Source organism: Aquarana catesbeiana, linkage group LG06 (assembly GCF_042186555.1).
Source record: "Aquarana catesbeiana isolate 2022-GZ linkage group LG06, ASM4218655v1, whole genome shotgun sequence".
Lineage (NCBI taxonomy): Eukaryota > Metazoa > Chordata > Amphibia > Anura > Ranidae > Aquarana > Aquarana catesbeiana.
The window spans coordinates 53,436,867-53,458,254 of record NC_133329.1 but is presented as its reverse complement, the minus strand read 5'-3'; the positions used below and the strand labels follow the sequence as shown (position 1 = coordinate 53,458,254).

Below are 21,388 nucleotides of genomic sequence, written 5' to 3'. Positions count from 1 at the left end.
AATTGATGTCCTTTTTTTCCCACAAATAGAATTTCTTTTGGTGGTATTTGATCACCTCTACGGTTTTTATTTTTTGCGCTATAAACAAAAAAAGAGCGACAATTTTGAAAAAAAGCGCAATATTTTTTACTTTTTGCTATAATAAATATCCCCCGAAATATATATAAAAAAATCTTTTTTCCTCAGTTTAGGCTGATATGTATTCTTCTACATATTTTTGGGGAAAAAAAAAATTGCAATAAGTGTATATTGATTGGTTTGCGCAAAAGTTATAGCGTCTACAAAATAGGGGATAGATTTATGGCATTTTTCTTCTTCTTATTATTATTATTTTTACTAGTAATGGCGGCAATCTGTGATTTTTATCGGGACTGTGACATTATTGCAGACACATCGGACATTTTTGAAACCATTGTTATTTATACAGCGATCAGTGCTATAAAAATGCACTGATTACTGTGTAAATGACACTGGCAGTGAAGGGGTTAACCACTAGGGGGTGATGAAGGGGTTAAGTGTGTCCTAGGGAGTGATTCTAACTGGGGGGGGGGGCTTCAACACACAACAGAGATCACTGCTCCCGATGACAGGGAGCAGTGACCTCTGTCATGACACTAGGCAGAATGGGGAAATATAAAGTAGTTATTCCCGCGCTAACATGTGTAAGTATAGGAAAGCAGTGGAAAAGCTGCTTGCACCGAATAGGGTCCAAGTCACCCCTATCGCAACAGCAAAAATAGTATAAAGTATGGTGCTGCGCTAATCCAACAATAAAATTCCAATCGTGCTAGAAGTAACAATATGGGCGAGTGTGCAAATATCCCTGGGGGAAAATTAGATATGCTAATTGTGTTTCGCTGGATATGTAATAAAGTGACCTGCTAATATACATAAATAACGTGCAAGGTGCATAAATCCTACAAAATTGCATATCAATACATCTTAATACAAATATACTAAAAATACTGGTGCATACAGCATAAAAGCAGTGGAAAGTGCAAAGTAATTCAGTGTAAAAACAATGCGGTGCTGTGCATCAAAACACACCTAAAGAAGCACTATAGTATCAAAGTGTCCAGTGCAAAAAAACAAAAGCAGTGACAGATCCATAGGACTATCTGTATCTGATATATGGAAAAAAAACGGGTACATAAACAAATAAATAAAGTGTCTAGTGCAGTAAATCCAGTGACATAGGTTACAGATCAGTCCATATTGTGCCAATAAGTGAATTTAGACATAGAACAATATTTCTCCACAGGGCATTCTTTAACCACTTCAATACCAGGCACTTAGACACTTTCCCGCCCAGGCCAATTTTCAGCTTTCAGCGCTGTCGCAATTTGAATGACAATTGCGCGGTCATACAACACTGTACCCAAAAAATTTTTTTATCATTTTGTTCCCACAAATAGAGCTTTCTTTTGGTGGTATTTGATCACCTCTGCGGTTTTTATTTTTTGCGCAACAAATAAAAAAATACAAAAATTTAAAAAAAAAACAAGTTTTTCTTTGTTTCTGTTAAAATTTTTTGGAAATAAGTAAGTTTTCTTCTTCAATGACGGGCACTGATATGGCTGCACTGAGGGGCACTGATACGACGGCACTGATGGGCACCGATGAGGTGGCACTGATGAGATGGCACTGACGGGCACTGAGGATGGGCACTTATAGGCGGCACTGATGGACACTGATAGGTGGCACTGATGGGCACTGATAGGTGGCACTGGTATGCGGCACTGATGGGCACTCATAGGTGGCACCGATGGGCACTCATAGGCGGCACTGATGGGCATTTGTAGGTGGCATTGATGGGTACTTATGGGTGGCACTGATGGGTACTTATTGGTGGCACTGATAGGTGGCACGGATGAGCACTGATAGGTGGGCACTGACAGGTGGCACCGATGGACACTGATGGGTGGCACTGGTGACACTGATTGATGGCACTGATGCCCCTAAGGGTGGCATTGCTGGGCATCAGTGCTATATAATGGTGCCAATCAGTGCCCATTTGTGGGCACTGATTGGCACAGATTGGGCACTGACTGGGCACATTGGGCACATGTGGATGGCCATGGGGTACATACCTGGCCATCCACATGTTGCCCCTTCTCTGGTGGTCCTAGTGACGATCCCTGGTGGTCCAGTGTGGTGATCTGAGGGGGGCTGCGCTGATAAACAATCAGCGCAGACCCCCCCTGTCAGGAGAGCCGCCGATCGGTTCTCCTCTACTCGCATTTGTCAGACGCGAGTGAGGAAAAGCCGATCAACGGCTCTTCCTATTGACATCGGAGGCTCTTTACCAAGATCGGTGTAGCGGTGTGTCAGACTGACACACCGATCCACCGATCGCCACGATGCAGGTGTGCGGCAGCATGTTATCCTGCTGGACGTCATATGACGCCCAGTCAGGATAACTGAACCGCCGTCATCTGCTATGGGCCGGGCGGGAAGTGGTTAAGGTCAATGGAAACCGTGAAGTGTATAGACCAGGAAGAAATAGTGGCTCCTCTTCGTGCAAAAATCCTACACTGATAAGTAATGGCCCCTTACCTCATAGTACTGAGGTCACAGCGTTAGCAGCACTGCTGATACCGACTCCTTCTCATGTAAATCTTGGACCCAAGTCTTGTTCTCCATACATCTAAGTCCCTCAATGGGTGCGGGGGGGATTTTTATTCTGTCATATGAGAATGGAGAATGGATTGCTAAGTTGCAAAGTAAACCATTCTCTTCATTCCTTGGCAGTTGTGCCCAGGCAGCTGGCTTTGCACAATGGGAAAACAGTCACTGAACTGCCTCCGCCAGCATCTCTGAAAGACATCAGGAGGAAATTTTGCAATTTTGTAGGATTTAAGCACCTTGCTGCACCTTGCACTTTATTTATGTATATTAGCAGGTCACTTTATTACATATCCAGCGAAACACAATTAGCATATCTAATTTTCCCCCAGGGATATTTGCACACTCACCCATATTGTTACTTCTAGAACGGGGAAATGCCTTGTTTACAAAAGTATCTCCCCATTCTACTTCTCTGTGACATGATCGTGGGCACCCAGCGGACATCGAGTATAATTTGTATGATCATATATGGGATCGCTGTCAGAAAGAGATCACAGTTCATTAAAGGTAAGAAGTGTTCAGTACCATTATGAAGAGTTATGCAATATAGTCCAGTGCTTTAAAGAGGAGGTCCGCCCACTGCTTCAAAAATTAAAAGCCAGCAGCTACACATACTGCAACTGCTGGCTTTTAATAATCGGACACTCACCTGTCCCGGAGTACAGCGATGTTTGCATCAGCTGTCGGGTGCATACTGCCACCATTGCGGGTAAAAGAACCCAGCAGTGTAGCCTTATGGCTTCACGCCAGGAACCCTACTGCACATGCGCGAGGCTCTGCTCCTCTCTCCTACTGGCCCAGTGGCAGAGGACGAGGCATGAGCCGAGCGGTGATGTCAATATTCACGGCTGTGTCTCCCGGAAGTGGGAACAGGATACAGGTATCCTGTCCCCCCTCCCCCCCCAAAAGGTGCCAATTGTGGCACTGGAGGGGGGGGGGAAACAAATGAGTGGAAGTTCCACTTTTGGTTGGAACTCCGCTTTAATAAGCCAATCAGGAGGTCCAAATGGTAATTAGAGAGTCATGGTTCAGAACACCTGTGGTCCAGAGGAGATAATTGGGTTGGACCCCACATAGATGTGTATAACTCTGTCTCCCTTACACAGGTTTAGGTCACAATGTTTTCACAATTCCTGGTCTAGAGGAAGTTACAGCTTAAAAGATGACACTGTCACATCAGAATAATTCCCTTCCCTCACAGGAATTTGTGCAATGTGGCACACAGTCAGTCAACACTTGCTCTGAGCCAAATTAACTTTTTCAACAGTGTAGCATGCTGTATACTTGTACACATTTCATTATATACGCTGCTCTATAGCTGGCACAATCATTACACAATAGTCCCACACAGTATCCCTGATCCAAATAAAGACAAAGCTCCATACGTAGTAAATAGTCACTTCTTGTATTCCAAATGTCTTAAATGGTATATTGGTACTTATCAATCCTGCAACAGGTAGCATCCTCCCATATCAGTCATCGCTTCCTCATAGATGTGTAGAAACCATGGTGCCTTTAGGTAGGGTCATCAGTTTCAACACCTCCTCAGTCCACCACCACCTCTGCATGCTGTGGCTGGATAGCAAAGACAACATCACTAAACATGATGCCCTGACGGATGGACCATGTCCACCTTTGCCTGTGGACACATACACTGCTGGCCCCCCTCACAGTGCCATGGGAACGTCTGCCTCTCTCCTTCTTGGCCTCCCAGACATGATGGGGGGCTTATTACTGAAATGTAATAGAGAAGGGGAAATGTGTACTTGGATGCACTTTTAATCAATGGAAAGTGGTGTTTTGTGCCCTTAAACTTAAGTATTCACTACACCAGCAGGAATGTGCAGTCAGGAGAGGCAACGCCTCATGTGCCATAAACATGAAAAAAAAAAACTTTGAGCGTCATAGCTCGGCGACCTGGGGTTAGAGACCCCAAATTTGGGGGGTAGGTAGCCCTACCCCACCACTGGTCAAAATTTGGGGCTCCTATCACCCATGGTTTCAGAGATACGGGGTTCCTTGCAGAAGCACTGAGCTCAATGGATAGCTTGGAGCCTTGGACCAATAGTAAAGCACCATTGGTCCAAGCTGTCCAATAAAAATGCTGCAGTGGAGGCACGGCTCTCACTGCAGTGTCATAGAAGTGGGAATGTGTCTAAAAGACAAATGCTCCCTTCCAGCCCAGCCCTCTTAACTGGAAGGAAAAAACATGTTTATGTGTATAAGATTTACCCACAATCCCGTGTGTTTTTCACACAGTTAAGAGGGAGAATGAGAATTTTCTGCTGCAGAAAAGGTACTGTGATATGTAAGCTAAATCCTATATTATGCTATATCATAATCATTTTTTATCTATTTACTGTGAAATTACTGGTTGGAAGTTAACTGATGATTGGCCAAGCATGCACTATGAACCGCATGCTTGGCCAATCACAGCGCCCTCTGCACAGAGAGCCGTAATTGGCCAAAGTCAGGGTGGCTTTGGCCAATTATCGCTCAGGGGGTTTAGTACACGCCCCACACTATATAAGGCCGCATGCGTGGCGGCCTTGTGTAGTGTGTTGCGGCGGTGGAGAGAATTAGACAGAGAGAGAGACAGTGTCATTTGATTTAAGTTAGATAGAGTAGGCAGGCGAGTCAGTTAGCTGCACTTAGTGTATTGTGTACACTGTATTTAGTTTAGCTAGATCCGTTCCTGTTATTCTCTTTCTAATATACTGACAGGCAGGAAGGTGTTTTTACAGTATTTACAGTTAGTGTACTGTGTACCCTGCACAGTTGCACCTATAGCTACCTGAAGACAAGTGCTGTTGTTCCTCTTCTGATCCTATTAATACCATAGGCAGGCAGGTTGAAGTATTTACAGTTAGTGTACTGTGTACCCTGCACAGTTGCACCTATAGCTACCTGAAGACAAGTGCTGTTGTTCCTCTTCTGATCCTATTAATACCATAGGCAGGCAGGTTGAAGTATTTACAGTTAGTGTACTGTGTAGCCTGCACAGTTGCACCTATAGCTACCTGAAGACAAGTGCTGGTGTTCTTCTTCTGATCCTATTAATACCACAGGCAGGCAGCTTGAAGTATTTTCAGTTAGTGTACTGTGTACCTCTGCACAGTTACACCTATAACTACCTGAAGACAAGTGCTGGTGTGCTTCTTCTGATCCTATTAATACCACAGGCAGGCATTCTGCTAACTGCAGTATAATCAGTATATATATACATCCCAGTTTTGTGCAGCTACATCTCACTGCAGGCCATTAGTATTTCTGGAAGGCCGACAAGGAGAGGCAGACAGTCACAAGCCAATAAAAGAGGGCAAGCAGGCTCTGTGTCTAGAGGCAACAGTGCTGGTCGTAGACACAGTGCATCCCCATCAGCACGTGGCCGTGGGACACGCTTGTCCTTTTTTTCAGCAGCTGGCTGTGTTGAGCCACAACATGCGGAAAACTTGGTAGAGTGGATGACCAAGCTGTCCTCATCCTCCTCATCCTCTCTCACCCAGGCTCAGGGCACTTTGTCTGGCAAAGCAGCTGCCAACGCGGCCTCTTCCCTCGGCTCAATGGCATCAGCCACTCCTTCCTTAGCCCCACCATGTCCTACTGAGGAGTCCCCCGAACTGTTTGACCACAGTGTTGGGTACATGCTCGAAGAGGATGCCCAGCGTTTTGAAGGCTCCGATGATGGTACTCAGCTAGAGGAAGGCAGTAATGTGAGCCCAGACAGAGGGGGTGCCCAAGAAGGACAGCAATCTGGCAGTCATGTTCCCCCAGCTGCAGCATACTGCCAGGTTTGCTAAAGTGATGAGGAGGGAAGGGATGATGAGGTCACTGACTCCACGTGGGTGCCTGATAGGAGGGAGGAGGAGGAGGAGGAAGAGGCACATCACCAACGAGGCAGGATGCCCTCCAGGGGCCAGCTTAAGGGCAGCACACCGACTGCATCACACTGCAGAGCTCCGCATGTGCAGGGCGCTGCTGTCTCTGCGCGTTATTCCAAAAGTTCTTTGGTGTGGGCCTTTTTTGAGACAAGTGCATCAGATCCCACCACTGCTATTTGCAACATATGTCTCAAGCGTATCTCACGTGGCCAAAACATCACCCGCTTGGGCACCATATGCTTGACCAGACATATGTTGACCTGCCATGCAGTTCGTTGGCAAGCGTAACTAAAAGACCCACACCAAAGAACAAAGAGGACCTCTCCTTGCTCCTCATCAGCTGGGATCTCCAACCCCACTATACCTTCAGTCCTCTCTGAGACCTGCACTGAGAGGTATGAAGCTGTAGAATTAGGTGTGTCACAGCCAAGTACTTGTGGGCAATCTGCTATCGGTACACCGACGTCAGATTGTACCAGGCAAATCTCCCTGCCCCAGCTGCTGCACCACCGAAAGAAGTTCGCTCCCAGCCATCCACATGCCTAGCGGTTGAATGCTAGCTTGGCTAAATTGCTAGCACTTCAACTGCTGCCTTTTCAGTTGGTAGACTCTGCCCCCTTCCGTGAGTTTGTGGAATGTGCGGTTCCTCAGTGGCAGGTTCCCAAACGCCACTTTTTCTCATGGAAGGCGATTCCGGATCTCTACCGGCATGTGGAAGGCAATGTCTTGGCCTCGCTGGACAGGGCGGTCAGTGGTAAGGTGCATATTACTGCTGACTCATGGTCTAGCAGGCATGGGCAGGGACGTCACCTATCTTTCACAGCGCATTGGGTGACTCTGCTGGCAGCTGGGAAGGATGCAGGACAAGATGCAGTAGTGTTGGAGGTTGTTCCGCCACCACACCTCCAAAATGCTACTACTGGTGATTCTGACACACCTCTCTCCTCCACCCCCTCCTCTTCTTCTTCCTCCATGGCCTCTTCCTGTGCTTTGTCCTCGGAACCAGCAGTGCTCTGTAGGCGTTCAAGGGGCTATGCAAGTACGTGGGCCAAAAGATGCCATGTGGTGCTTGAGCTGGTGTGCTTGGGAGACAGGAGCCACACTGGGGCAGAGATTCTGTCAGCTCTGCAGGGGCAGAGCCCTGTTTGGCTCATGTCCTTAACTTGGTGGTGCAGCGGTTCTTAGGCAGGTACCCAGGCTTACAGGATGTCCTGAGGCAGGCCAAGAAAGTCTGTGTGCATTTCCGCCAGTCATATAATGCCAGTGCTCGGCTGGCTGACCTCCAAAAGGAATTTAACCTGCCCAAGAACCGCCTAATGTGTGACATGCCCACCGGGTGGAACTCAACGTTGGCCATGCTGCAGCGGCTGCACATGCAGCAGAGGGCCATCAATGAGTACCTGTGCGACTATGGCACCAGGACAGGGTCAGGACAGGGGTGTGTAATTACAATTTTTGATGCAATACTTTGCAGCAGGGCTCGTTCCTGCGCTCCAACTTGAGTGTATGGTAGGAGGTGGACGGAAGGCGCGTGATCAGACGCTTACATCAAAACATGTATGGTTTAATCATGTATAGGGAATACACACATATAAAATAATGAATCATACAAATACTACATTGCATACAAACAGGTAACAAAAAACGCACTAGAAAATAGATTAAAATTGGGGTATGCCCATGTTGAGGCAAGTTGTTAAAAATGGCTGACGCGTTTCAGCCATTTTTAACAACTTGCCTCAACATGGGAATACCCCAATTTTAATCTATTTTCTAGTGCCTTTTTTGATACCTGTTTGTATGCAATGTAGTATTTGTATGATTCATTATTTTATATGTGTGTATTCCCTATACATGAATAAACCATACATGTTTTGATGTAAGCGTCTGATCACGCGCCTTCCGTCCACCTCCTACCATACAGTCCTTTCCAGACCACCCCGGGTCGGTTAAGGCGGCGGGACACACTTTCATCACCTCCTCCAATCCTTCCACTTTCTACAATACTACCCGTACACTTCAGCAAAGGGCCTCACAAGCGCAGGAGTATTTCTCACCACATCTTGCCTACATTTTGCTACAACTTGAGTATCTTTGAGGAGTTGCAGTATTGTGGCACCAGCACCAGTGCCTAAGGCCCAATTTTTCAGCCCCTGTTTAACAAGGGCGTGTAATTACAATTTTTGATGCACTATTTTGCAGGAGGGCTCATTCCTGCGCTCCAACTAGAGTATCTGTGAGGGGTTGCAGTGTTGTGGAACCAGTGCATAAGGCCCAATTTTTCTGCCCCTGTTCAACAGGGACATGTAATTACAATTCTTGATCTAATATTTCACAGCAGGGCCCGTTTCTGCGCCCACCAAAAGTAACTGTGAGGACTTACAGTGTTGTCGCAACACCAACACCTAAGGCCCCAATTTCTGCAGAGTATATAGGGCAGGCCCCTACTTTCAAACATCCAACTTACAAATGACTCCTACTTGCAAACGGAAGGAGACAACAGGAAGTGAGATGAAATCTAACCCTAGGAAGGGAAATTCTCTCCTGTAAGAGTTAAAATGGGAAAAACGTGTCTCCTCTCCACTGATGCTTTATCACCAATCCTTGTTTCACTAATGCCGTGGGACCCCCCACGGCATTTTTTAAAAACATTTTGGCCGGGGTTCCCCTTAATATCCATACCAGGCCTGAAGGGCCTGGTATGCAATTTAGGGGGTACCCCCACGTCATTTTTTTAAAAAATTTTGGCCGGGGTTCCCCTTAATATCCATACCAGACCTGAAGGGCCTGGTATGGAATTTAGGGGTACCCCCACGTCATTTTTTTAAAATTTTGGTTCGGGGTTCCCCTGTGGGGAATTCCCCATGCTGTTATTATCAATGAACTTCTATGTGTTTTGTCGGACCGGCGAGTAGTTTTAAATGACTTTTTTTCCTTTGAAATGTCATTTTGCTGTCAGACTGTTCTAAACACGGGAAACATGCGCCCCTTTACAGGCATACTATAGACACCCCCCAGGTATGAAATTTAAAGGGATATTACACTTTTATTGTTTCACTTTAAGCATTAATAAAATCACTGCTCCCGAAAAAAAGGCCATTTTTAAAACTTTTTTTTGCATTGATCCATGTCCCCTGGGGCAGGACCCAGGTCCCCAAACACTTTTTATGACAATAACTTGCATATAAGCCTTTAAAATTAGCACTTTTGATTATTCATGTTCGTGTCCCATAGACTTTAACGGTGTTCACGTGTTCGAACAAACTTTTTTCCTGTTCGCACGTTCTGGTGCGAACCGAACAGGGGGGTGTTCGGCTCATCCCTATGCAGGACTAAGAGCACTGAGCCATGATTGGATAGAGTCATCATTACTTATTCTTATCATGGCTCTGACAGTGCTCTGTGCTTTTATTGGGCAAAGCTTTCATTGCTTCATCCAATCAAGGCTTCCAATGCACTGTGCTGCGACGCAGTGCATTGTGGTCGTTCGGCGGGCCGAACAAACGATCGAACGCCCTGATAATTTAGGTGTTTGAACAGCCAATGTTCAGCCCGAACTCATGCTCGAGCCGAACGAGTCGCCCAACTCTAGTAACCAATCAGCTTCTAGGTTTTATTGTCAAAGCATCATTGAACAAGCTGAAGATAGAAGCTGATTGGTTACTATACATAGCTGCACCAGATTCTGTGTGCACCATTTTTAGCAGATCTCCCCCCTTTGAGAGGAGGGCCCTGAGCATGCATTTTCACAGAATACCTCCTGGCAAAGAAGAAAGCTGGGTGCTACAGCATAGTTGTTTAAATGGTTGGGTAACAGATGCCAGGAGATGGTATCATACCAGGCTCCCAATGCTTTTTTTCATCCCCTCTTACCTGTTAAGTATGTTTTTCTGGAGACAACTCTGCATATATGTTCACCAAATTTAGCCTTGTACCACAAACCGAAGCCTGCGCCACCATATTCCCTTCCTTATTTATCAGGAGCCGGCTATCTCTTCCATGTTCTTATAGCCAGCCATCAATGGTCCTCCTGCCAGCCGCTGTTTGTCCCTTCTCCTGCAGCCTCTTGATTTAACCTCTTGTCACTACCAGGTCATAACACCTGAGACTGGTAGGAAGGGTTGCTGATTATCCTGAGCACTGTAATTGGCTGCACAGCGATGATGTCATCGGGAGACTGTCCTACCAACTCCCTATCAGTAGTTAACCATGAGCAGTCAGTGACAGTTCAGTCACAATTTTAGTGGTGCTGATTGAATGCCCACCCAGAACACCACAGGAATGCATATATGCAGAGGATGGGTGTTAAGTACCACCTGCCACATATGTGCCCAAAGCTGCCGTGAAGAGGTTAATCAAGAACTGTAAACAAAAAGTCATAAGAGGCGATCAGAGGCGGCTCTCTAATTAGGCGGCCACCTAAGGCCTCGCACCCACACCCGCCAAATTTGCCTGTGCTCGATCACTTATGTGGACTAGGGAAAAGGCGTGCGGGCAGCCATAGGGCACACTGGGCAGGCCGCAAGTCCATGCGGGGCCCTAAAGCAGCTGAGCTGATACCTCAGCCGTGCCGCTCACCTGGCCTCTCTGCATCTGGCCGGCTGCCTATTTGGGTCAGGAGTCGGGCCAGGCAGCGGAAATTATCCAGCTGCCCTACGACTGTCTGTGAAGGGGAAGGAGGAGCTCCAGTGGATGGATCCCATCCCAGCGCCTGCTGCAGCCTGGCCGACCACGCGGGGAGAAAGTGAGTGCCCGGCCATTTTTGGGCCCCTTTCACAGCTTTAGGCCTGGGCCCCCTGAGGCTGACCAACAACATTCCCCAGGGTTTGCCTATGGACCATCCTACTGAATCCGCACACCGGCCACCTCACCTGAACACACTCAGCCCCCCCCTCACACCTGTAAATATGTCAGCGCCCCACCCCCCTCACACACCTGTATATATGTCAGCGTCCCCACACACCTGTATATATGTCAGCGCCCCCCCACACACACCTGTATATATGTCAACCCCCCCACACACACCTGTATATATGTCAGCGCCCCCCCACACACACACCTGTATATATGTGAGCGCCCCACCCCCCACACACCTGTATATATGTCAGCCCCCCCACACACACCTGTATATATGTCGGCCCCCCACACACACCTGTATATATGTCAGCCCCCTACACACACCTATATATATGTCAGCGTCCCACCACACATCTGTATATATGTCAGCCCCCCACACACCTGTATATATGTCAGCCCCCCCCCACACACACACCTGTATAAATGCCAGCCCCTCACATATACAAACCTGTAAACACACAAGGCTCTAGCCCCTCGCTGTACACAAACAGCTCCCCTCCCTTTCCCTCACAGCCCCTACTTCTAAAGAAGGTCTTCCTACCTAGTCCCAGTCCGTTTTAACAAAGCTGACATGTTGCTGAGAAGCACAGTACAAATCACATGAGGGGTGCGCATGCACATAGTAGCCAGAGGGGGCAGTAAAGAGCTTGATGTCTGAGCTCAGTGACATGAGAACAGCAGAATGAAATTGTTTCTGTACAGCATGGCTCCCCTTCACCCACCCTGCCTTCTACTGGCCCGGGCCCTGCGGGCCCCTTACAGTTGTAACGGCTGTACCCCCATGATGGCGGCCCTGCTCCCCCCCACTGTGCTGTCCAGTCCCCCCCCCACTGCTCTGTGCTCCCTGGCTCCCCTACACTGCGCTCCCCCCCACAGTGCTCTCTGGTCCCCTCTGTGCTCCCTGGCTCCCCCATGCTCTCCGCCCCACAGAGCTCTCTGGTCCTCCCTGGCTCCCCCCAGTGCTCTGTGACCCCGTGCTCTTTGGCTCCCCCACGGTACTTTCCCCCCCACAGTGCTCTCTGGTCCTCCCTTGCTCCCCCCATACTTTACCCCATAATGCTCTCTGACCCCGTGCTCCCTGGCTCCCCCACAATGCTCTCTGGTCCTCCCTGGCTCCCCCCCATATTTTACCCCCCAGTGCTCTCCGACCCTGTGCTCCATGGCTCCCCCAACAGTGCTTTCCAGCCCCCCCAGAGCTCTCTGCTCCCTAGCCCCTCCCAGTTCTACCTGCCCCCCCAGTGCTCCCTAGTCCTGTCCCCCCTGTGCTCTCTGCCCCCTGTGCTGTCCAGTCCCCCCCCTGTGCTCTCCGCCCCCACCATGCTCCCTGGCTCCCCCTGTGCTTTCTACTCCACCCGTGCTCTCCAGCCCCCAAAGTGCTCTTCAGCTCCCCCGTGCTCTCTGCCCCCTTGTGCTTTCCGGCCCCCACTTTTCTCCCTGGCTCCCCACCCCACTGTGCTATCCAACTCCCCCCCAGTGCTTTCCAACTCCCCTCACCCCCCCTGTGCTCCCTGGCTCCCCCATGCTCTCCACCACACTGCTATCCAGCTCCCCCTGTGCTCTCCGCCCCCCACCCTCCCTATGCTCTTCTGCCCCTCCCCAGTACTCTCTGGCCCCCATGCTCTCCACCACCCCCCGTGCTCTCTGCCCCCACCAGTGCGCCCCCAAGTGCTCTCCAGCTCCCCCAGTTCTCTCCGCCCTCTACACTCTCAGCCTAAATCCCGTGCCCTCCGCCACCCCTGTTCTCTTTTCTGGCCCCCTCACCCCGCAGCAGCTCTGCTAGGTCCCTACCTCCTTTTCCTCCGGCTGCTGTGGGGGGTCTCAGGCTGGAGAGTGGGGAAGGGACCGCTATCATGGACTGCTCAGTCTATTTTTTGTCCCAGTCTGGGCCTGGCGGGCAAGGTGAGCAGCGAGGCTGTCAAGGATCGATAGTCCTGGAGGGAGAAGAACTCTAAAGACCTCCCAGGACTGGAGAACAGGCTGACTGGGGCCGGAAAAGGAGGACGGGTGGAAGGTACAGGTGACCAGGGACCACTCCATCTCACAGCAAACAGATCCTCTGGAAGGAGCAGGACACTGTCCCCACCCAGAATGAGAATGGACCCTGCCTGCTGCTGGCCATCATGAACATCCTGCTGGCATGGAAGGTACCGTACCAAGCATCACACACACCTTCACACAGAGGGGCACTGCAGACTGGGACATGGGGCACAGGAGGGGCTGCAGACAGGGACAGGGCTAGGGATCTCTCTCTCTCTCCCACTCCCCCTCCCTCTCTTCCCCTCTCTCTCTCATCCTCTCCCTCTCCTCTTCTCTCTCTCTCTCTGCGCTGGGATCCCCCCACTCTCCCTCCTCTGTGGATGTGGAATTATTCAGTGACACCCCTTTCCCATTCTCCCAAGGCACAGGGGAAAATCCTAGAGGGGTTGTCATCTTGCTGGGTCCCAGTTGTTGTATTGGCTGCATATGTCTGATGGGTGAAGAGGGTGCCCTGGAAGTGGTGTTGATCGCCTGTGTACTTGATCCATGCATCTTTCTGCAGCCATTTTTACCTGCTTGAATTTTTTTTATCCATTATAGGCATGAGTGGGCCTTGTGTCTAAATTTTGCCTATGGCCTGACAAAGCCTAGTGCCGCCTCTGAGGTCAATACCCTCTGGTGGGTTCTTTGTAGGCATTGGTGTATGGGACTGAGCTATTAGAAGGGATTCATACACAATGGTAGTTGAAGATAAATGATCACAAAAAGATACAAATTTATACATTTAGAAATGTTTTTCTTTATTTGGACTTTTTGCTACATTGTCACATTTGATCATTTTGTCTCATTGTTAATTCTTAGGTGTATATATTTACTTCATGGTTTGATTTTATACAGAGCAGATTGTGCTAGATTTTTCCATTTGTACATCTGACATATTGAAACTTAACAGAACGTTGCTATAGTAAAATTCTGATTAGCGGGGTCCCCAGCCATGTCTTGCAGGGTTCAGCGTTCGTTTTCAAAACTCTTCCTTCACTGCGGTTTAGAAGCCAATACCAGAACGTTTTGTAGCCAAACTTCAACCTCCGTTTCACTGGAGGATGTCCCCATGAGCCGAAGGCACCTGAAACAGGAATCATGTATAGTATAGTCTGAGAACATTCCCAAAGATTGAATCTTTCCAAACCTAACTCCACTCAAAACTGTTTTTAGGTGGCTTCCAATGGGGTTAAAGGCTCAGTCAACCTTTTTGGATCATGCCAATATTACATTCATATTTAGAGTGTAACATGAATCATTGATGCATATTCCATCCCCAAAACCCACATCACCATCTTCCTGTGAAGTCCTGTTTTTTTTTATAATTTAGGGGGCTGTGTATCAGGACTGTGGATAAGGCCATACAGCTGGCCCTCCTGTATCGGGCCACATCAGTTCAAATGGGGGGGCACGGGAATCTGCTGAGCAGGAGAACAGGCTGTACTGCCCTATCGCTGACACTGATCCCCTTGAGGCTCCCCCTGTAGTGCTCCCAGCTTCTCCTCTTCTCCCTCTGGCAGCACTGCAGGGGAATCGGTTCTAGTATTTGTGCCCCCCCCGCTCTGATCACGCCCACCTGCCTGTTGTCCTGGCCCTATTTTGAGCCCCATGTCACCCGTTTTCACCAGACCCCGTATGCCCTTTCCCTTGCAGTGCTGCAGGCTGCCCTCTCCTTCCCTCCGACAGCAGCTGCTGAGGGCCCCGTGGCTGTTCCCCCACAGCTGCATCATCAAAGTTCAGAAGGGATGAATGGAAATTACCACTTCTGTCTACAACCAGGGCAGAGGGACTTGGCAGAGCGTGCCAGCAGCAATTGCAATTCAATTGTACTCTAGCTGCACTTTCTCCAGTCCCATAACAGACCAGCCCCAAGTTTGTACAGCAGTATGGACCTTTTGTTTTTTTTCTTGGGTTATTTTTAATAAAAACAAAAAAAACTACTATTGCTGTAATAGCTTTAAAAAGTGTTAGTTGGATTTGAGCTTTAATTTTTTGCTTACTTAGCCCTTTTGCTGACAGACATTTTTTCATTTTTTTGCACACATGCCTAACCACTTCAGCCCCGGAAGGATTTACCCCTGCTTTAGTTGACAATTGAGCAGTCATGCAACGTTGTACCCAAACAAAATTGATGTCCTTTTTTCCCCACAAATAGAGCTTTCTTTTGGTGGTATTTCATCACCTCTGCGGTTTTTATTTTTTTAGCTATAAACAAAAAAAGAGCATCAATTTTGTAAAAAAAAAAAAAAAAAAATACAATATTTTTAACTTTTTGCTATAATAAATATCCAAAAAAATAAAACGTTTCTTCATCAGTTTAGGTCTATATGTATTCTTCTACATATTTTTGAAGAGAAAAAAAATCACAATAAGTGTATATTGATCGGTTTGCGCAAGAGTTATAGCGTCTACAAAATAGGGGATGTATTTATGGCATTTTTATTATTTTTTTTTACTACTAATGGCGGTGATTTGCGATTTTTAGCAGGACTGCGACATTGCGGACGTACAGATCGGACACTTTTGACACTTTTTTGGGACCATTGACATTTATACAGCGATCATAGCTAAAAATAGCCACTAATTACTGTATAAATGTCACTGGCAGGGAAGGCCACCAGCCACATGCATTGGTTCTTTTGGTGGTATTTCATCACTTCTGCGTTTTTTATTTGAGCGATAAAAAAAACTGCCAATTTTCCCCATTCTGTCTCTGCAGGGAACGATCGCGGGTGGCCGGCGGACATAGAGTCCTCTGGACCCACTGATTGGCTCCCCTGCTGGCCAATCGGCGCACCCACAAAAGCTAGTGCATGGACTGCTGTACTGGTACTGCGATTCACACAGCCGAGCCACCTTGCGGCAGTATAACTGCAGCGGGTGGTCGTCAAGTGGTTAAAAAAATAACTTTAGCCCTTAAGATTACATAAAACCTTGAATTATATATTTTCTGAAAGCAGACACCCTAGAGTAGTGATGGTGAACCTTGGCACCCCAGATGTTTTAGAACTACATTTCCCATGATGCTCCTGTACTCTGCAGTGTAGTGGAGCATCGTGGGAAATGTAGTTCCAAAACATCTGGGGTGACAAGGTTCGCCATCACTGCTCTAGAGATTAAAACAATGGTAGTTCCAATTTTTTTTTGTCACACAGTATTACCACAAAGGAAGGACAAAATTTCAGTAAAGCTAATTTTAGGGCACATGTGTAGACGCCAAGATGCGCGTGTTTACATTCATATGTATGGATTACGTGAGGGTGGGGAACCTCAAAAATAGACAGACTGTCTAGTCTGTTTTTGCTATACTATTCTGTTATTTTCTATTCTTTTCTATTCCATTCAAATTTGAATTGATTTTATTTGAATTTTGGGAAATGATTATATTCTATTCTATGTTTTTTTTATTCTATTTTCTATTCTATTATAGTCCATTCTATTCTTTTGTATTCAAATTCATTCTATTTGAAATTCAAATTTCAGATGGTTATATTCTTTGTTATTCTATTCTATTATATTCTAGTCTATTCTGTTTTTATTTTCTATTCTACTTTGTTCTGTTTTACTCTATTATATTCTATTCTTTTATTTTCTGTTATATTCTTTTCTAGTCTATTCTTTTTTTTCTATTCCTTTATTTTCTATTCCATTTAATTCTCTTTGGAAATTGGAAAACTATGCGATACCAAAACAAACCTCACTTGTATAGCTAAGATCACTCTGTCCTCAGGGTGACAACACTGCTGTACAATTTGTTCCCTTCTTGTCCTCTGTTCCCTGCTGCCATTTCCCATCCCATTCACCTCCATTCTCACCTTTCCTCTGCTGTTCTCATCATTTTCTTCGCTTCCTCAGGCTTAGTCTGAAGATAGATCGGGTACATGGGGAAGGTCTGAATAAAACCCAGCAGCCTTGCCAATGGCATTCGGATCTTGGTCACAATGTTTTCTATCCTGCAAAGGCAAACAGCACTGTGAGTTAACAAAGAGGTTAAAACAAATGCAATCTCTACATTTATATTGTCAGTTATTTATATAGTGGGATCCTATGCTGTGGCGCTGTACAAGGGATATAAACAAGGATAAATACAGATAATACCAATACATACAAGCCTGACAACTAATTGCAGCTTCTGCAGCTCATATAAAGTATACTGTATGTTAGTAATACATTAAAGCCCAACTCCGGGAAATGTGAAAATCTCTTGCAGTGTTGCTGAGTCTGCACTGCAATGTTAATTGCTCATTTATTCTAAGGCTGGGTTCACACTATTGCCGCATGCAGCTCACAGCAGGGGTCCGGTGTGTCTCCATTCATCGTTTCAGGTCCAACTTCAGCCCGAATTTTAGGCTAAAGTCGGACCTGAAAACAGACTAAATACAAAAAATAAAAGTATGAGACATTAGGTGAGGCAGGCTGTAACACAGTGTAAAACTATCCATTTATTGACATGAGTAAAAGGATGTATAACAATGTACATGAGGGCTGAATGCTCAAAGCATGCAAAAAATAAAAAGTACTACTATGTTTAGTTTGCTTCATACTTATGTTTGGCATGCTTTGAGCATTTACCCCTCATGTACATTGTTATGCCTCCTTTTTACTCATGTCTAGGGATGGGCTTTATGTTCGGGTTGAACATGAGTTCGACTCGAACATTGGCTGTTCGCAGAATAGCGAACAATTTTGGGTGTTCATGGCAAATTCGAAAGCCACGGAACACCCTTTAAAAGTCTGTGGGAGAAAGTGCTAATTTTAAAGGCTTATATGCACGTTATTGTCATAAAAAGTGTATGGAGACCTGGGTCCTGCCCCAGGGGACATGTATCAGTACAAAAAATTTTATAAAAATGGCCGTTTTTTCGGGAGCAGTGATTTTAATAATGCTTAAAGTGAAACAATAAAAGTGTAATATTCCTGTAAATTTCGTACCGGGGGGTTGTCTATAATATGTCTGTAAAGTGGCGCATGTTTCCCCTGTTTAGAACAGTCCGAGTGCAAAATTACATTTCTAAAAGGAAAAAAAGTCATTTAAAAGTACTAGTACTAGTACTAGAATTGTTGGCCTGGCAATACACATAAAAGTTAATTGATAAAAATGGCGTGGGATTTCCCCACAGGAGAACCCCAAACCAAATTTGCAAAAAAAAAAAATACCGTGGGGGTCCCCCTCAAAATCCATACCAGACCGTTCAGGTCTGTCATGGATTTTAAGGGGAACCACTTGCCAAAATAAAAAAAATGGCGTGGGGGTCCCCCTCAAAATCCATACCAGACCCTTATCCGAGCACGCAATCTGGCAGGCCGAAGGAAAAGAGGAGGGGACGAGAGAGCGCCCTCCCTCCTGAACTGTACCAGGTCACATGCCCTCAACATTGGGAGGGTACTTTGGGGTAGCAGCACCCTCAAAGCACCTTGTCCCCATGTTGATGGGGAGAAGGGCCTCATCCCCACAACCCCGGTGGTTGTGGGGGTCTTTGGCCGGGGGGATTATCGGAATCTGGAAGCCCCCTTTAACAAGGGGACCCCCAGATCCTGACCCTCCCCTGTGTGATTTGGTAATGGGGTACAAATGTACCCCTACCATTTCAGAAAAATTGTGTAAAAAAGGTTAAAAAAGACAAGAGAAGGTTTTTGACAATTCCTTTATTAATTTATTTTTCTTTCCCCACTTCTTCTTCCATCTTCTTTCTTCTGGTCTTCCTTCGGTGTTCTTCTTCTTCCTCCATCTTCTTCTTCACCAGCTTCTTCCTCCACTTCTTCCTCCGGTCTTCTTGTCCGGCATCTTCCTCCAGCTTCCACTCCGCTTCGTCCTCCGCATGATCTGCCTCAGTGGGAGTCTTCCTCTGTGTGACGCTTCTGTTCAGGTGACAGTTCTTATATAACAGAGGGCGGGGCCATCCGGGGACCCCGCCCCCTCTGATGCACAGAGACTTCCCTATGGTTTTCCCTGTGTTGTCAGAGGGGGCGGGGTCACCCGTTTGTGATTCACCCCCTCTGACAACACGGGGAAAGCTCCCACTGAGGCGGATCGTGCGGAGGACGAAGCGGAGAAGAAGCCGGAGGAAGATGCCGGACGAGAAGACCGGAGGAAGAAACGGAGGAAGAAGCAGGGGAAGAAGAAGATGGAGGAAGAAGAAGAACACTGAAGGAAGACCAGAAGAAAGAAGATGGAAGAAGAAGCAGGGAAAGAAGAAGAAATTATTAAAGGAATTGTCAAAAACCATCTCTTGTCTTTTTTTAACCTTTTTGACACTTTTTTTGTGAAATGGTAGGTGTACATTTGTACCCCATTACCAATTCACATGGGGGGGCTGGGATCTGGAGGTCCCCTCGTTAAAGGGGGCTTCCAGATTCCGATAAGCCCCCTACCCACAGACCCCCACAACCACCAGGCAAGGTTTGTGGGGATGAGGCCCTTCTCCCCATCAACATGGGGACAAGGTGCTTTGGGGGGGCCGCTACCCCAAAGCACCCTCCCAATGTTGAGGGCATGTGGCCTGGTATGGTTTAGAAGGGGGCGCTCTCTTATCCCCACCTCTTTTCCTGCGGCCTGCCAGGTTGCGTGCTCTGATAAAGGGTCTGGAATGGATTTTTGGGGGGACCCCATGCCATTTTTTTTTTTATTTTGGCGCGGGGATTCCCCTTAAAATCCATACCAGACCTAAGGAAACGTGCGCCACTTTACAGGCATACTATAGACACACTGAAATTTAAAGGAATATTACACTTTTATTGTTTCACTTTAAGCATTATTAAAATCACTGCTCCCGAAAAAACGGCCGTTTTTAAAAAAATTTTTGCACTGATACATGTCCCCTGGGGCAGGACCCAGGTCCCCAAACACGTTTTATGACAATAACTTGCATATTAACCCTTAAAATTAGCACTTTTGATTTCTCCCATAGACAATTCACTATAGCCGACAATTCACTATAGCCGCTATTACTTCATGACTTTTTTATCCCCTTTAGAAATGTCATTTTGCTGTCATACTATTCTAAACACGGGAAAAAAGCGCCACTTTACAGGCATACTATAGACACCCCCCAGGTATGAATATTTCACTTTCATTGTTTCACTTTAAGCTTTATTAAAATCACTGCTCCCGAAAAAACGTCAGTTTTTAAAACTTTTTTTTGCACTGATACATGACCCCTGGAGCAGGACCCGGGTCCCCAAACACTTTTTATGACATTAACTTGCATATAAGCCTTTAAAATTAGCACTTTTGAGTTTTCATGTTCGTGTCCCATAGACTTTAACGGTGTTCGCGTGTTCGAACAAAGTTTTTGCCTGTTTGCATGTTCTGGATGCGAACCGAACGGGGGGGGGGGGGGGTGTTCGGCCCATCCCTACTCATGTCAATAAATGGATACTTTTACACTGTGTACAGCCTGCCTCACTTAAAGTGGTTGTAAACCCCTTTTAAAAAATACCACAAAAAAAAGTGCTAGACAAAGGCATAATGAGCTAGTATGCATAACATACTAGCTCATTATGAATTACTTATCTGAGATCGAAGCCCCCATAGCGGTCCTCGCTCACCACTCCTGCGACTGACATCTCATCTGGGGGTTACTTCCGTGTATCGCAGCTCCGGCGCTGTGATTGGCCGGAGCTGCGATGACGTCACTCCCACGCATGCACGTGGGAGCCGCCGGTAACAGCACAGTATAACTGAATCAACGTCACGTATGTGCCGTTGCTTCAGTTTGCTTAAGTGCGCATGTGCCGATGACGTCGGCACATGCAAATACAGGGATATTTCCTAAACCGTGTAGGTATATAGGCTTGCCTGCAGTTTAAAGTGGTTGTAAAGGGTTTACAACCACTTTAAAGTCCTATACTTTTATTTTTTTGTATCCAGATTAGGGATGGATAATCCCTAATAGGGATGTGCACCTCATTCAAAGTCCAAGTATATGTAACGTAGAGGGTCAGCCTGGGGCAAGTTTAATCGAAGAGGGCAGGTACTTCCCCTTCAGACCTGCTTATTGCCA

The 21,388-nt window shown here is 46.8% G+C and overlaps 2 protein-coding genes across 4 annotated transcripts in view; one reads left to right on the top strand and one right to left on the bottom strand.

Annotated features, from left to right (window-relative positions):
* Nucleotides 1–21,388, top strand: part of LOC141148415 (uncharacterized) — a 332,754-nt gene that overhangs the window by 282,643 nt on the left and 28,723 nt on the right. The window contains exon 2 of one of the 3 annotated variants that reach the window (XM_073635902.1): nucleotides 17,241–17,358. The exons of 1 other annotated variant lie outside the window; for it this stretch is intronic. In XM_073635902.1, the coding sequence (XP_073492003.1) occupies nucleotides 17,327–17,358 (32 nt within the window). In that variant the 5' untranslated portion in view covers nucleotides 17,241–17,326. Of the gene's footprint in view, nucleotides 1–17,231; nucleotides 17,359–21,388 lie in introns of those variants that run through there. One more of the 3 variants, XM_073635903.1, reaches the window with a different exon arrangement.
* LOC141148418 (putative methyltransferase DDB_G0268948) overlaps nucleotides 14,119–21,388 on the bottom strand; it is a 55,544-nt gene continuing 48,274 nt past the window's right edge. The window contains exons 6-7 of the mRNA XM_073635913.1: nucleotides 17,201–17,338; nucleotides 14,119–14,469 (exon numbers count right to left, since the gene is read on the bottom strand). Coding sequence (XP_073492014.1) covers nucleotides 14,379–14,469; nucleotides 17,201–17,338 — 229 coding nt within the window. The 3' untranslated portion in view covers nucleotides 14,119–14,378. The remainder of the gene's footprint in view (nucleotides 14,470–17,200; nucleotides 17,339–21,388) is intronic.